General features: G+C 42.3%; 1 protein-coding gene across 1 annotated transcript; it reads left to right on the forward strand.

Annotated features, from left to right (window-relative positions):
- The first annotated feature begins 847 nt into the window (after positions 1-847).
- On the forward strand, positions 848-9,512 carry CLBA1 (clathrin binding box of aftiphilin containing 1). Its single transcript, XM_066552896.1, has 5 exons — positions 848-1,309; positions 4,769-4,917; positions 6,378-6,507; positions 8,228-8,341; positions 9,345-9,512. Exons 1-5 carry the CDS (start codon positions 863-865, stop codon positions 9,510-9,512), a joined length of 1,008 nt encoding a protein of 335 aa, XP_066408993.1. The 5' UTR covers positions 848-862.
- Positions 9,513-15,297: the final 5,785 nt, after the last annotated feature.

The following is a 15,297-nucleotide window of genomic DNA, read 5'->3' on the forward strand; positions in this document are numbered from 1 at the left end:
AGCACCGCGGCAGGTCGGTGAGAGGAGCGTTTAGTGAGTGCTTTTTAACTCGCCCCCCAAACCAGCTCGGGAAAATGCTTGAGGAGATGGGGTTAACCTAACATGGCCAATGCAGCACGGTCTGTATCGTTTACAGATGCCAAACTGAATTTATTAGATCTGTCTCAATTACCTATATAGCTGGAAATACTGTATTTTTACAGGGTTATAGTCTTTGGGATGGGGCAGCCTGTGCCGGCAGAAATAGCATTATTTGAGTTTGCATTATTTGAGTTTGCATTATTTGAGTTTGCACGAGGTGGATGAAGTAGTCACAAAAAATATTTTTAAAGTGTTGGATGTTGACTGTAGTTGTTTTAGTTTGTCTCCAGTGTGCTCAGTCAGTTCTGAGTTAATAATCCAGTGACTTCTGTTATGTATTTGCTGGGTATTGTTCACTACTTTAATGGCTTTCTTGTGGTGTGGGCAGATAGTTCTGTGTAAATTTTAAATAATTTTGCCTACAGCAATTTTCAGTGGATAATGCTGGAATGTGTTTATTTTAACCCAGGCATTCTTTCTCCTACCTTATCAGCTATCTTTATTCCTACACAGGCCTTATCACAGAGGTATTTATTTATAATCCTTTCTTTGCAGGCTTAATACTCTGCACAGAAAGTGAGGCCGAATAACTGCACATGCCGAGTACTGGAGGAGAGGCTGAAGGACATCCTGTTTTGTTTCAGCAGTGTTGTTATTCTTTGGAGTGAAATGAAGAATTTGATTTTGTTTTGGAAACACTCATATTTCTGATGCAACTGAACTTCAGTAACCTTTTTGCAGTGCAGATTTCAACAAATAATTTTTGTTCTCTTGAACAGAGATGCAGAACTTGTCGGTGGTAGAAAGTCTTGGTAACGCGGACGTACCACACTGTGAGCCTCCAAAAGACCTGGCAGCTGAGGCAGGTGGAGTGTGTCTCAATGAAAATGGCTGTGACTGGAACGGAAGAACAAGGAATGAAGAAATTGTTAATCTTGAAGCAACGCAGCAAAGCCTCCCTGCAATGAGCAGCGAAGGGAGAAGTTGCGAGGAGTTTTCTGAGAGCAGCTTTAGTACCTCAGAACCCAGTGGTTCCTGGGGTGATTTTGAAGGCTTCACGGAGCCCGTAGACAAATCAGAGAGATTCAGTGATAAACCTGAAGTTTTGGTGAAGTCAGCAACAAATCGGGGAGCCGATCTGGAGCTGAGCAGCATTTCTGCTGCCCACGTGTGTGCGGAGCCATCTCTGTGCCAGGGCATGCAGGAGGCTTCGGGCTCTCTGGGTGAGGTACGTGTGCCCAGCAAACCAAGGACCTGAAATGTTCGTGTTTCTGCTTCCTACACCTCCGGGTCTGTATCTGTCTTCTCTGTAGTGGGTAATCTGCACATGCAGAGAAATTGTCCAGCTACTTCGCAGCTACCTCAAGTGGAACAAAAGCAACTTCTTTGCAGTGTTTGACAAATACTTAAGCTGTGCTGCTGGAGAGCTTTAAAGAATGTAATGCACTGTTTTGCTTCTAGGCACTAGGAATAAGTAGGCACATAGGCAAGGAAGCACGTAGGCACCATGAACCTTGCCCTGAAGTACATGTAGTGTAAAATTTAGACGAGAAAGAGCATAAGAAACAACAAATCGGGAAGGTGGGTGACAAAAGCGGGGTGGACAGAAATTCTGTGAGTTGTCTGCAAACTTATTGAGGTAAACCCACCTATCATTGAGTTAGAAATTGGCAAAAACCATGTATTTTTGTTATTTAGTATACTCTCTGAATAATATCAACAGTTTTTCTGGAATTTTAGTGTGGTGGTGACACACAAGACATTAGTAAAAATAATATAATTCATATTTTAGCATAGGATATAACATTCAGTCTTACAATGTTAGAGCTAAAATTTTGAGTAAATAATGCAATGAATTCTTATCAGCACAAAAAAAAGTTCAGGTGAAGGGTTATATATTGTGGGGATAAATGTGTTTCCATGTGGACCAAACATGCATCAGCAAAGGGAAGGAAAGTAGCAAAAGGGCAGAAAGAACATAGAAATACAGAACAAGATCTCCTTGTTCTTACTACTTTCATCCTAAATGACAACATTTGAAAAGAGAGAACAATCAGCTGAGACTTCCATGGGGTTAATCTGTAGCAGTAATAACTTACTGCTTGTAGTCTCTTGGGTGAGTTTTAGTGTGCACAGGGGACTGACACTTTCCTGGAGACAGGATTTCTTGCCCTTTGCCTAGGAATTTTACTTGTTGCAGAGGTATTACTAGTAAAAACACAAAGATGCAGGTGGGAAAAGCTGCCCACACTGATTGAAAGTAGATACACAAAACACCTGGTTATTGGTGTGCACAAACAGAGAACTCAAATGTTTTGTAATGCTGGAAGTGGCGGACAAGAGCCCTTCTGTTGGAGAAAGAGAATGTTGTAATGACTGAAGCTGAAATGGAATATAGCAGGTTGCTTGGTTTCTTTCCAAAAGCAGCAGATCTTAATCTTACTGAAGCCTTTTCTTTACTTTGCATTTGTTAAAGGCAGAAGGAAATGTCCAGTACGAGTTAAATCAGTTAACCATGCTTAGAGTTTCAAGTTGTCTTTTCTCATCTCAAGGTAGAGAAAGAACCACAGAGCTGCTGGATATTCCTTGGAGTGTAGAATATATGTGTAGCTGGTTCTTTATCCCTGTGCTTTTTGCATTGTTAGTTTGAGATCATAAAATCTTTGGACAGGGACTCTGGCTTCTGTGTGATCAATAGAAAAAGGCCAGGTGGGTTGGAAGGGACCTCTAGGAATCATCTCAGGTCAGAGGTCTCACCTTGAGTATTTATTGCTTCAGTTAGTTGAATGGCATCAGTTGAGATCAAAATCATGTGCTTTAAGATGGAAACAATCATTAATTTCCTTGCAGTAGCTGGGTATTTTGCCTACAGGATTGAAAACTTCGAGGATTTTTCACGTGCTCTTTAAACACTGGCCTTTGAGAGAGGGACTGATGCATGTGTTTAAGCCATGGGATATTTTGATATAATAGGACATAGAGGATTTGTTCAGAAAGTACTGACATGAACTTTGTACATTGATATTTTATAATTAGTAGAAAGCCACAAGATAAATGGAAATATACCCAAACTTTGTTTCAGAAACACTCACTGAAATAGACAGTAATAAAGGTAATAAAAAAAAAAATCTCTTGATCTGTCTTGGCTAAACTATAAGTCAGTGACTGGAATGTGTGTTGGAGCAGCACCAAGGCTCTAGGGAGATGCTGCCATTGAGGCAGAGCTGTGCTTCCCTCGATGCTCTCCCTGGGGCTGTAACCCCCCCATCCCAAAGCCAAGAGCAGCTGCCTGGCTTTTCCTTGACTCCCATCCCACTTCACTTTTGGTGCCTACCTGGAAGTTTGGCTTTTTTCCTTGACCATGTATGCCTCAGCAAGTGTAACTTCAGAGAGCTCTTCTTCTTGAGCATCCATCAGGATCCTCCATTGTATCCCTGTTGAAATAATTTACAAACTGATTGAAAGTACTGTGACATTTTGGGGAAGACTCAAAGGAATTTACCCAGGAGTCTTTGAATGCCCCAGCAGTGAATCATCAGGACAGGATTTTAGCAAGGCCTTACTTCGGGAAGGAGCAGCAGTGGGCACAGATTCTGTTCCTTGAAGCATGGTCAGAGGTGCAGAAGCTCTACCAGTTCTGTTGATTTTGCCCATTTATCCATAGATTAAATCCATACTCTGTCAGTATTCACCTCACCTGTCTGAGTTCACTATAATGACACAGTGGAAATATTTCAGCTGTTCAAGTCACAATTAAATGAAACTATAAAAATGTGGAGTATCCATGCTTAGGGTTTTCAGACTAAATTGTTGATTGCTGGGCAAAACCCCCAAACTGAATGGCTCCATTCTTGAGTTTTCACACAGTGTTGCTGCTCCTGCATTGCAGTCCCTGGGCAGGGTGGTGAAGTCAATTAATTTGCTTTTATTTGGAGAATTGCAGTAATTCCTTCCTTGAAGGAATAAAAGGATACAGCTTCCAAACCAGATGGCATGCCCCTAGGATAGGATGTAAATTATGCATGTTTTCCCTTGTATATGTATTTCTTAGTTGTCAAATAACCCCGCTTACTAGTGCTTACTTCCACTAGGCCTGTCTGGATCCCTCCTGTGCTGTGGTCATTCCTCCAAACCTGCTCATCACTCCTTGAGGAGGAACAAGGATTTAAATCTGGCTCTGATTTTTAACATAGGCTGGAGAAAGTTTGGTGCAAAGCAAGAATACAGAAACATCCTCACCCCAGCTTTTTTGCAGGCTTGCACAGTGCAAGTATTTATTGGTAACTGTAGCATTTGGCAGGTGTGTTACATTTGAATTAGGAGTGTTTGAATACTGAGCTGGCAAAACAAGCTGTTGAATTGATACATCAGATTTGACCCAGACTGAATTAGCTGAGCAGAAGGAGGAGTCCCAAGTGTTAAATATGCAAGTCTGTGACCAAAATGCTGGAAAGTTGAAGGCTAAGGTTCATCAGAAACTCTGGGACTCTTGCTTCCTCTAATTCTAAGTACTCAAAATACTCAAAACACTGAAACATGAGCTCAGTCCCTCTACTAGTAAAAGTAATAGTAATTCTAAAACAAATAAGATAATCTCTAGAATTATTGTAGTCTTTGGACTAGGTCCTTCATGAACTATGGGGATGGTTTGTATGATGTATATAATAAAAATATCTTTTTTTTCTAGGAAGGCCACAGCTATGAGGAGATATTTAAGTTGGGCTTTCCAGAAGTCTTTGTGCCACAGTCCAGAGAGCACATAAGAAGCTTAGAGCAAGTTCTTGATGCAAATAATGAAGATGTTTGGATTCCTGAACTTTTGAAGAATCAACTTTGGTAATGAGTTTACATTAACAGTTAAAAAAAAAAAAAAGGAAAGCAAAAGTTCCTCATCAATTACACTGTTTCATAATTTAGAAATCAGTGGTGCACTTAAAAATCTTTTTAGTACTATGCCTTTCAGTGTATAGATCAGACCAGTTTTGTAGCACGTTGTTAAAGGAAGTGGATGGTGCCTTAGCCATTGGAAAACAATGAAGGGAATATATCAAAATTACAAATTCCTGCTTAGCGTTTTTCCTGCTGTTGGTGTGTCTCCTTATGACTAAGCCTCTGGAATGCCAGAACCCAACAGGCAGCCTGTTCTTCCTGTTTGCTTGTCCTTTCTTTACAGCACATCCCACTTATTTCTTCATCATTGGAGGCTGCTGCTTCTACTAACAACTTGGGTTTTTTTCCTTCCCTCTCAGTTTTCCCAGTTGGTAACTTCTTCTCATGTTTAACCAGATGTGCTTCAGAATCTGTGGTGCATCTGGCTTTTCCTTGACTCCCATCCCACTTCACTTTTGGTGCCTACCTGGAAGTTTGGCTTTTTTCCTTGACCATGTATGCCTCAGCAAGTGTAACTTCAGAGAGCTCTTCTTGAGCAACAGCTGGAACACTTCTAGCTCTATTACATGTTTTTTAAGGATCAGCAGCTTCAGAGCAGTATTGTAATTACTGAACAGTGTTGCAGTTATTTTTTCATTACTTGGAGGCTTTGTGTCTAGAAAAGAGTGTCAGACCCTACTTGAGAAATGTCCTAAGACTCAGAAGAAAAGTGGGTAAAACTTCTAATGTGGGCACCCTTTCAGCCAAGTTCCTGCATATGTGTTGTATTTTAATCAGCATCAAACTTGTGGAGAAATATAATTGTAAAGGGGACTGCATTATTAGGTAAAAACAGGTAAAAACAAAAATTTCCTAATCTACTGTGACGAGTAACTAAGGTCAATGACAACTGCAAACTAAGTAAAGCCCAACTGAAATTTTATATGTGATGAATGCAGTGTAAGAACCCAAAGAACCACGCCAAGGGAGCTCTCTCCTCTCTGTTTCAGCAGTGAGTGCCTTTGCCTTGTTGTGTGGGACAGGTGCTGCAGGGGTGAAGTGTGACCTGTGGGATGGAGAAAGACTTGAGAGACAGAGAAGGCAAAGGGCAGAGCTGACAGGGCTGAACTCTGCCCACATTTCACAGAAACAGCTGAACACTGTGAGCTGTTGGCATGTAGCAGTCTCTGGGATGTGCTTCTAATGCCCCTCTTATCTGAGGAGCACAAACAAGCACTTCTGCTGACTTACTGCTCCCACTAATTGCCATGCCAGCTCATTAGTGCATTGGGCTGGCAGTTTGGACAAGTGCAAAAGAGTTTTAAGACAAGTTCCTTGTTAGGTGAAGGTTAGTATACAGCTGTGTGTAGTGAAAATAACTGTTGCACATGTTCACTGGGAACCTCAAAGCGTGTTTTGTTTCCTAGCATGGATTCTGGAAATGTATGGAGACCACTCAGGGACTTTGATAATACCCCCAGCTCAAGACATCCCTGGAGTAAATCTCATTGCCAAGAAATCCTCTTGAGTGTTCTCGGAGTAGATGCAAATCAAAAGGTAATTGAACAATGGTTTTCCATTCTGCCAGCATAAACACTGGGCTGGGAATCTGATCTTCTGTGAGCAGCACATGCAGATGCAGGAGGGACTAGATCTGGGTGAGTCACAAGGTTGTTTTTTTGTTTTGTTTTTTTAACAGGGAGCTTTTAAAGACAATAGCTTAGTGTTTTCTCATCTTCATGTGTAAGCAACTATGAACTTGTGCAGGATCACACTTTAATTGTCTTTACAGTGAAGTCTGCCCAACACAGTTCCCTGTTGTTTGGTGGTACAGAAGTTTTGGTAGAGATGGAGAAGCAGCTCCCTGGTGTGTGGGCAGTAGGATTGTTTACTTTTTTTGCTCAGAGTGTAAGAAAACTGTCAGCCTCCAATATCTATCTTCACTTTCTGTTAAGTGAAAATCAGATCTGAATCAGAGAGGCTGTTACAGTAATTACTGGATGATTTTACTGTGAAGAAACTGAAAGTGTGTTCAGCTTCCCCTTTCCTCACATTATTCCTCTGTTTCTGTAAGGCTTGAGGGAGAGTATCTTACAAATTGGATTGAAACCAAAGAAGCGGCGTTGAAAGATCTCAAATAGAAATGTCTCTGTTTAACAATCTCTTGTTTTGAGAAGGTACAGGTGTCAGGGATGGTTTAGAATTCAGTTATTTAGCTGGGATTAATTAGTCACATGTAATTTTCAGAAGTAACTATTACAATTGATTATTTGAATGCTGAAGCATGGGGTTGACAAGACAATGATTTTAGGGGAGTATTTGACTTTTCATGCAAGTTATATACAAACAGAAGGATGGTGCTGAAGGTAGAAATCTATTTTGCACTTGAAAATCACTTTGTAGAACTGTAATTTAACAGAGAGAAAATTGGAGACATTTCTCTAACATAGCTAAACTCCCATTCTATTCCTTTCTTGCCCCCCAGCATTAAATCAATGCCTAGGCAGCTTAAACTTACATCATTATTCTTATCTATTTCTGGAAAACTGTATTGCTTTTAACAATACTGATTAAGAGGCATTTCTCAGCAATGCTTTGGTGCTAATTAAGGATAATACTAATTGGAAATGGCTTTTTTTTTAATTGAAGCCACAGATTCATGTGTGTAGGTGATGCCTTGAGGAGCTACCTGGAGCAGAGGCTACACAGAGTTAGATAATAAAGTTGGTATTTATTGAAATGCTTTCAAAGGATTCTCCTTGGGCAGTGCAAAGTCTTGCAGAGGCTGCACCCAAGATGGACAACAGTCACCAGTTTTCTCAGATGGGTATAAGTTTGGTCTGTTTGCATATCAGAGGTTAATTGTCCATTTTTAGCTTCACATTCCCCCTGTTTGCTCCTCTCCCAAGTTTAATTTTGTTTACACTTTTTGGGCCTGAGGCTGTGTTGATGACCTTGTTTCTCAGGCCTAAAAGGATTGTTTAGTCTGACCAAAATGTGAAGAAAGCTAACTAGCATTCTATACAGAGTTCAGAGTTATACACTAATGCAGTACAGAGTCTGAAAAATACAAAAGCTGAAATGTAAGGCATCATTTGTGGAACCGGTTCTGGCATAAAATTGTTTTGATGAAAAGGGAGACACATGAAAAAATACATCTTCAAAAAGTAAAATTTAGTGGTTATTTGAGGGAAACTTCTCTTTTGGTTGTATGCATTGAAATCAGAGAGAAATGCATAAATAAATTAATAAATAAAATGTAAATTATGGTTTTTAGGATGTTTCAGAGAACCAGACTGATATTTTTGAAGAATTAAATGTCAAAGATAATGAGGACTTTCAATTTGATGGATTCAGTGTTAACGACTGCAAAGCATTGATCCAGACCAAGGTAAGGACTGCTCTGGAAGTGAGAACTCCAGAGAACCATGGAGTGTGTTTAGCACCTTCCTCCCTGCTGTTCCACCACATGTTCTCATGTAATGGCTTGGTGCTGGTAAAACTTTTGGATGTGGAGTTGGTTTTTGGTCTTTGGAACCTCTCTGACTGCTTCAGGAAAGATACCTTGGCACTTGTTTGTTTCTTGTTGTAGCAATGCAAGCTGGAAGGAAAATTGTGTCATTCTCCATTGCTGTCAAGCACCTCAGTCACCTCACTCTGTTTTTTAGCAAGGTATTTTGGAGGAATATACTTAAGCCTTGGTCCCTTCCTCAGTGGAGAATAAAACTGAGCAGCTGTTGTGGAGACAGAGAGTTTGAGACACACTTTTCATTGCTCTCTTTTATTCTATTTACTGCTGTGGACAGTGAAGGTACACAGCTGATCTGGGAACCTTGTACATAAGAAATGATAGACTGGAGAATTCAGAAATAAAACTTAAAAGGACTGAAAAACTTGTTCCTTCATAATTCAGTTCTGCTTTCTTCAGTGAGTATGTGAGGGGGATCACAGTGGCTGAATCACATTGGAAATGGAAAATCACATTTTATTTTCAATTGAAAATAAAATACAGGAACAGGGTTTAGACAAAGGAGAAATGGTTTGAGGTAGACAACGAAGGAACAAAAGAAAAAAGAATTGTGGTACAAAGTTAAGGTAAAAGGACAATATTTTTCTGGGATAACCTGGAAAGAACAAACCCTGCAGCTTGGTGTCTCAAAGAAAAATTCATTAAAAACCATATGTTGCTATTTCTAATTTGAAGTAAGTCAAATCTTACAATGGGATGTTTTCCATTTATCTTCATATTTATGTCCATTTTTTCCTCTAAAAAATTAAAATAAATTTATAAAATATTATTTTAATGAAAATTTATAAAAATTAGGTTGGCATATGCAAAGTGATTAACCTCCTATAGGATGGAAAAATTAATTAAGTTTTTCTTTTTCACTCAGCTTTCTGTGTCACCGGACTCCAGACATGGTCACCTTTTCACCTGTAACCTCTTTTTGAAGACCCCGTCATCAAATGAAAACACACAGTGTATAACAATCCCAAGGAAGAAGCAGATTTTTTCTACACACAACTTAAAAATGAAATTTTTCAGTAGCAATGTTTGTTGAACTAAATGCAATTTTTTCTTTTTTTTTTTTTTGAACTGAACGCAGTTTACCTTCATTTTGTTACTGACTTGGTACTATAGACTACAGACATTCTTTAGGAAAGTGACATATTGCTGTATTTGAGGGACATAAGGCCACGTTATTAGAAGACATTTCTCCTGTTTAGTTGAGAAGTCAAATTTTGTAATTTTGCCCTGCCAAGTTTTGCTGCAGAGTCGTGTCTCTTACAGTAAATGCTGCAGCTGCAACCACGCTTAGAGATAACTCTGGTGGACTCTCCTGAACTACTGCCCTTTCAGGCCTTAATGCCTCTTCAATCAAAGCCCTTCTTTCCCTGCCAAGGTCTGCACAAGTCTCAGGTGTGTTGTAATGTGCCTTGCCACCATCTCTCCTCATATTGTCCCAGTTTGGATCAGCTGAGACCTGTGGCTTTGCCACTGCTGGCTGTAATGAGAAGAGCCTTTCTTCATTTGGGGACTTTCAGTGGGGTTTAGCAGAATAAAAGTGTTTTAATTTCTGTCTGGTGAAGCCTGCTGTGGTGATAGGGGTGGAGGCAGCAAAGTGCTTCATTCTGGGATTGATTTCTGGCTGAAATAAATCACCTTGTGGAAGCTGATTGTCACAGGACACGTTGGCTTCATCCAGCCACCCTTACACCCTGCACACCCTGCTTGTAAAAGCTCAGCAGTGGTGCAGTTCAGGATGTGAATAATGGTGTAAATCCCTGCCCTTTTAAAATTTTATGGAAACTGTCAAGTATTGCCCATCTTCCTGCGTGCCTGGGTGCTGCAGGGGATGCACTTCACTGTCACTCAGGAGAATCCATGCTGGTTCCCTGCCAACTGCAACAGCTTTATTTATTCATTGGCAGTAACTTTTACACAAGTTACTGATCTATTTGCTGCTCTGGCCATTCTGAATATGGAAATTTTATATGGCTTTTTGTTTTAAAGAGATGCTAAGCATGGCAGCTGATATGTATTGAAAGCAGGGAACAAAGTTGGGTGTTCCAAAACTAAGTCAGTTAATTATTTAATGATGTGCATAGTCTGTTCTTAGAATTAAGAATACCATAAAGCACTGGCAGACTTCAACCCTTAATCTAGTAAACTGTTCAGCAGTGACATTACAGTTGCTGTAATAACTTCAGTAATGCTGATGATACCTCAGTGCTATTAGCATGGCATGAACTCTGTCCTGCTTACTCAGTAGATGGAACAGGGCATTTGGAAAAAGGCTCTTTTAAAGTGGCTCTGCAGCTCCCCTGGCCCTGGAAGGAGTTCTGCAATGCCAATCTAGAAACTCCACCTGTATACCAGAACAGGGTTAACTTTTTCAGTTAACCCTAGATTTGAATTAATTTTCAGTTTCCCTTATATTCTTTCAGAGCTCATAAACATGTATTAAATAGGTTTAATTAGTAGTCATAAACTCACAAAATGTTAAATTGCCAGTAAATGGTGAATGAATAGTTGAGGTTAGTAATAAACATTATTAAAATCAATTATAAGATTAAAATCCCATTTTTATGCCTTCAGACAAGCAGGGGCCTGCAGAGGGGCTTTAGGGGGCAGCTTGTAGTATGTATAACATTCACTGATGCATCAGAGCCCTCTTTTCCTCTGGGCTTTTAACTCTGCCTTTGCTTGTGTGAGCACTGGATGAATGGATGGAAAACTGTTTGGCACTGTTACTCTGGGAGAAGGATGAATACGTCATCTTTCCCTCATATTAGCAGATTTTACAGCCCTGTCCAAGGTACAGAATGGAAAAAAAAAAGGGTTCAGCCCTTGTGATTCAGCAGGGAAATGAACTACTGGGGTTCCAAAGGTGCTGGGCTCCACCTTCCAGGACTTTTTCTTTTGGGCAGGTGCTTTGGGCCACCTGAGCCCTCACTACCTGTCAGAACTGGCTGCATAAGACAACTGAGGGACTTTGTAACTCATTTCCAATCTGAGATGAACAAATTCACCATTCCAGGGGAAAAGACTGGCAAAATTTGAATGGCAAAATAATTCAATTCAGCTTCAAGGCTGGGCAGTTCTGGCAACCAGCCCCATGGGAATTTGGACACGACCGGCACATTTGGGGGTACCCACAAAGACAAAACTGGACTCTCTCAACTGACAGAAGATCAGGGACACAAACCAAAGGGTAGCCAACATTTTCAGGCACATTTCATGGTAAAAACACAGCCTTGCCTTCTGTGGCTCTCCTGGGAAACGAGGGGTGCCGGAAGCGCCTCTGACGCGTTCAGCACAAGCAGCAACCGCGCGCACCCTGAGTCATTTCCTGCTGTCCCTGCTGCTGTCCCTGGCAGCCAGCCCGGGGTGCCAGCACAGGCACTGTCCCCTAAGGGCCAGCACAGCCTGTGTCCTCAAAGGGCCAGCACACACTGTGTCCCCAGAGTGCCGGCACTCACCGTGTCCCCAGAGTGCCAGCACACACCGTGTCCCCAAAGGTGCCAGCACTCACCGTGTCCCCAAAGGGCCAGCACAGGCCATATCCCCAGAGTGCCAGCACTCACCGTGTCCCCAGAGTGCCAGCACACACCGTGTCCCCAAAGGGCCAGCACAGGCCATATCCCCAGAGTGCCAGCACAGGCTGTGTCCCCAGAGTGCCGGCACTCACCGTGTCCCCAAAGGTGCCAGCACACACCGTGTCCCCAAAGGTGCCAGCATTCACCGTGTCCCCAAAGGTGCCAGCACTCACCGTGTCCCCAAAGGTGCCAGCACACACTGTGTCCCCAAAGGGCCAGCACTCACCGTGTCCCCAAAGGTGCCAGCATTCACCGTGTCCCCAAAGGTGCCAGCACACACCGTGTCCCCAAAGGTGCCAGCACTCACTGTGTCCCCAAAGGTGCCAGCACACACCGTGTCCCCAAAGGTGCCAGCACACACCGTGTCCCCAAAGGTGCCAGCACTCACTGTGTCCCCAAAGGTGCCAGCACACACTGTGTCCCCAAAGGGCCAGCACTCACCGTGTCCCCAAAGGTGCCAGCACACACTGTGTCCCCAAAGGGCCAGCACACACTGTGTCCCCAAAGGTGCCAGGACACACTGTGTCCCCAAAGGGCCAGCACTCACCGTGTCCCCAAAGGTGCCAGGACACTCCATGTCCCCAAAGGGGACACCAGAGGCACTCAGTGTCTGTGCTCTGGAAGTGGCACGCAGAGAAAATATCACTTTGTGTCTCGGCACGTTTAAAGCTCCAAATGTCACCATTTCTAACCTTAGTCCTGAGCTCTCAGCTGTGACATCCCGAGTTCTGATGAACTGAACGTGTCACTGTACTCTGTGTTTGTGGAAAGCAAACACTGCAGGCTTCTGACATTTGCTTAGGATTTTGAAAAGGTGACAATGAGAGCAAGGCAGGAGATCTGGACAGGAACGCCTCTTTCTTCTGCTGGGATTAGAGGGAAAATATACCCACAGAACAAAGTTTTACAAAGTCCCAATCAGCATTGAAAGTCCCAATCATTACTGAAATTACAAATTCTTTTGGGGAAGGAATGCTGTAAACATTCTTCAGACAAAACCCCCTCAAACCAACTTCATTGTAGTTCAAAGACTGAAAATTTTTCAATGCATATTCTACAATGTGGAATTTAATTAATTATTATAATTTTTAAAAGAGTCAAGAAAAAGAGTGGGAACAATCAGACTCTAGGACGATTTCTAATCATACTGTAAGCCCATCGTTGGTTGCATATGCAGAAGATGGAGTGAAAAACAAATAAAAAAATAAATCTTGTAAAGATTTTTTTTTCAAAATGCAAGGTCATTGCAGGATTTAAAAGCACTCTGGTATTTTTTAATAATGAAGATCAGCTTTAATAGTTTAAAAAATGGGACTTCCTGGAGTATGCCTACTCCAGTTAAGACAGCAAAAGGAATTTGGCTAAAACTGAGCTACCTGCAAATTAATTGTGAACTCCCAAATTTCCCTGTGGATCCAAATTTAACTTTCCAGATCTCCTCTGGAAGATTCAAAAGAGAAAAAGTTTTTGTTGCTTCTACTGAAACATGTCTGAGAAGCTCCTAAATTGCCTCCCACAGCACAGCTTGAATGCCAGAGCACAGCCAGCCTGGCTTAGAGCTCTGCTGGGTGGGATAAGCAGGCCCTGATGAGGGAAAAATGTATGGAATGAAGTTGCAACATTTTTTGCTTTTTTCAATCAAGGCGAGATGCCTGTGAATGCTGGGCAAATCCTGAAATGCCAAAAATCCTCCAGCTTCCCCAAACATCTACTTTATTAACACACACTTCTGCAGACACACTTCGGAGCTTAATGCCTCGCTTCTAACGCTGATTTTGAGCAGCTCAAAATTAGTTTTGCTGCTAATTTATAATTCATCTTCCTCACAGAACTAATGGATAGGTTATTTAATTTTGTGTATTTTACTGTTGCTTGTGCTGGAAAATTAGGGGTTTTTTTTAAGTGTCCCTTCCAGCAGAGAGATTACAGAGCTGGACAGAGCACCTGGGCAGCACCCAGCCCTGCCCAGCCAGCTGTTTGAGGCAGCACTGTCCTGAGCTGTGCTGCTCTGAAGGCTTTTAAAAGTTCAGATCTTTCAGCGTGGCTAAAATCAATGTATGAAAGCCTACACCACTGAAAGCTTCAAAAATATTTTCTTAAAACACTGAACTGCAGCACACCCTTGAAAGGCAGTGTTTTCTGCTGCCACAGGCACAGGCTCAGCTCTGTGCTGCAGCATCCACAGCAGCTTCCTCAGGAATGAGTCACTGCAGGAGCTGATGGCACGGTGGTCACAGCACTGGATTTCTGTGCAGTTCCCTCTAGACCTGGGCTTTACACACTCTGGTCAGCAGGCTCCATGGCAAAGGGAAGGGCAATTCTGTGAGCAGCAGCCAGGGCAGCCTCATCAGTGAAAGTTATGCCTCAATCTATTTGATATAAACATTTTTCCCTTAAAATGGAGGGAACTTGATGTAATTCTTAAAATGGCACACAAAGAGGTTCATCTCTATTTAAACACTTTAAAATGAGGGGAAATGGCGATTCTGCCTCAATTCAAACCTTAGTTTGAGTTAGAAGTTCATTGCAGAAGGGTCTACAATAGGAAGAGGATGGAAAACTCTAAACCTGAAGCTGCTGGTTTGATTATCCAAGCAGCCTTTCGCTAGCCCAGAGAGGCAGGGCTTTGGTGCAGCCTGCCAAGCACACAGGTCTGAAGAGCCACCACTATGTGTGTCAAGGACATCTGTATGTGACACTTGCTCTGAGGCACAGCAACCCCTGAAGGGACACCGAGAGCTGCAGGGGCTGGGAGCACCTCACAGGGCACTGGAGACAAAGCCCAGAGGGCAGCTCAGTGCCAAAATCCTGTGTCACCTGCTCCCAACAGGAATCCCCCTGCCCCACCAGCTGGAAAAACGCCCTGTGGGCCATCCCTGCTTTGGGGATGTGAGGGTGTAGTGCTTTTCAGGGAAAACCTAAGAGCCAAGCAAAGCTGCAGCTTAGGTATTGATAGCTGAAATAGAGAAAAATCTATGGATTGTGGTCAGTGAGTGTAACATTAGTAGAAGATTCCAAATTCCAGACTGGGAGGATGAGATGCTGTGCAAGGCAATGACCACTGAGCAGTGGAGGAGCAAACACCATGAAGACCTCAAACCTTCTTAATAGTCTCAATTATTACTGTTATAGGCATAACTGCCCAGGAATTTCAGTGTTCACAGTCCCTCTTTGGAGGCACCCAGCTCAAGCTGTGGTGCTTCCCTAAAGGAATCCATCCTTCAGGGTACATGGAAACCTCATGTG

This window comes from Molothrus aeneus, chromosome 6, assembly GCF_037042795.1.
Source record: "Molothrus aeneus isolate 106 chromosome 6, BPBGC_Maene_1.0, whole genome shotgun sequence".
In the NCBI taxonomy this organism is placed as follows: Eukaryota; Metazoa; Chordata; class Aves; order Passeriformes; family Icteridae; genus Molothrus; species Molothrus aeneus.

Bases quoted from the DNA above. Each gene is read 5' to 3' on its own strand.
- CLBA1 (XM_066552896.1), top strand. From the start codon at position 863: ATGCAGAACTTGTCGGTGGTAGAAAGTCTTGGTAACGCGGACGTACCA. The intron at 1,310-4,768 runs GTACGTGTGCCC...TTTTTTTTCTAG, and splicing joins CTTCGGGCTCTCTGGGTGAG to GAAGGCCACAGCTATGAGGA. The intron at 4,918-6,377 runs GTAATGAGTTTA...TTTGTTTCCTAG, and splicing joins CTTTTGAAGAATCAACTTTG to CATGGATTCTGGAAATGTAT.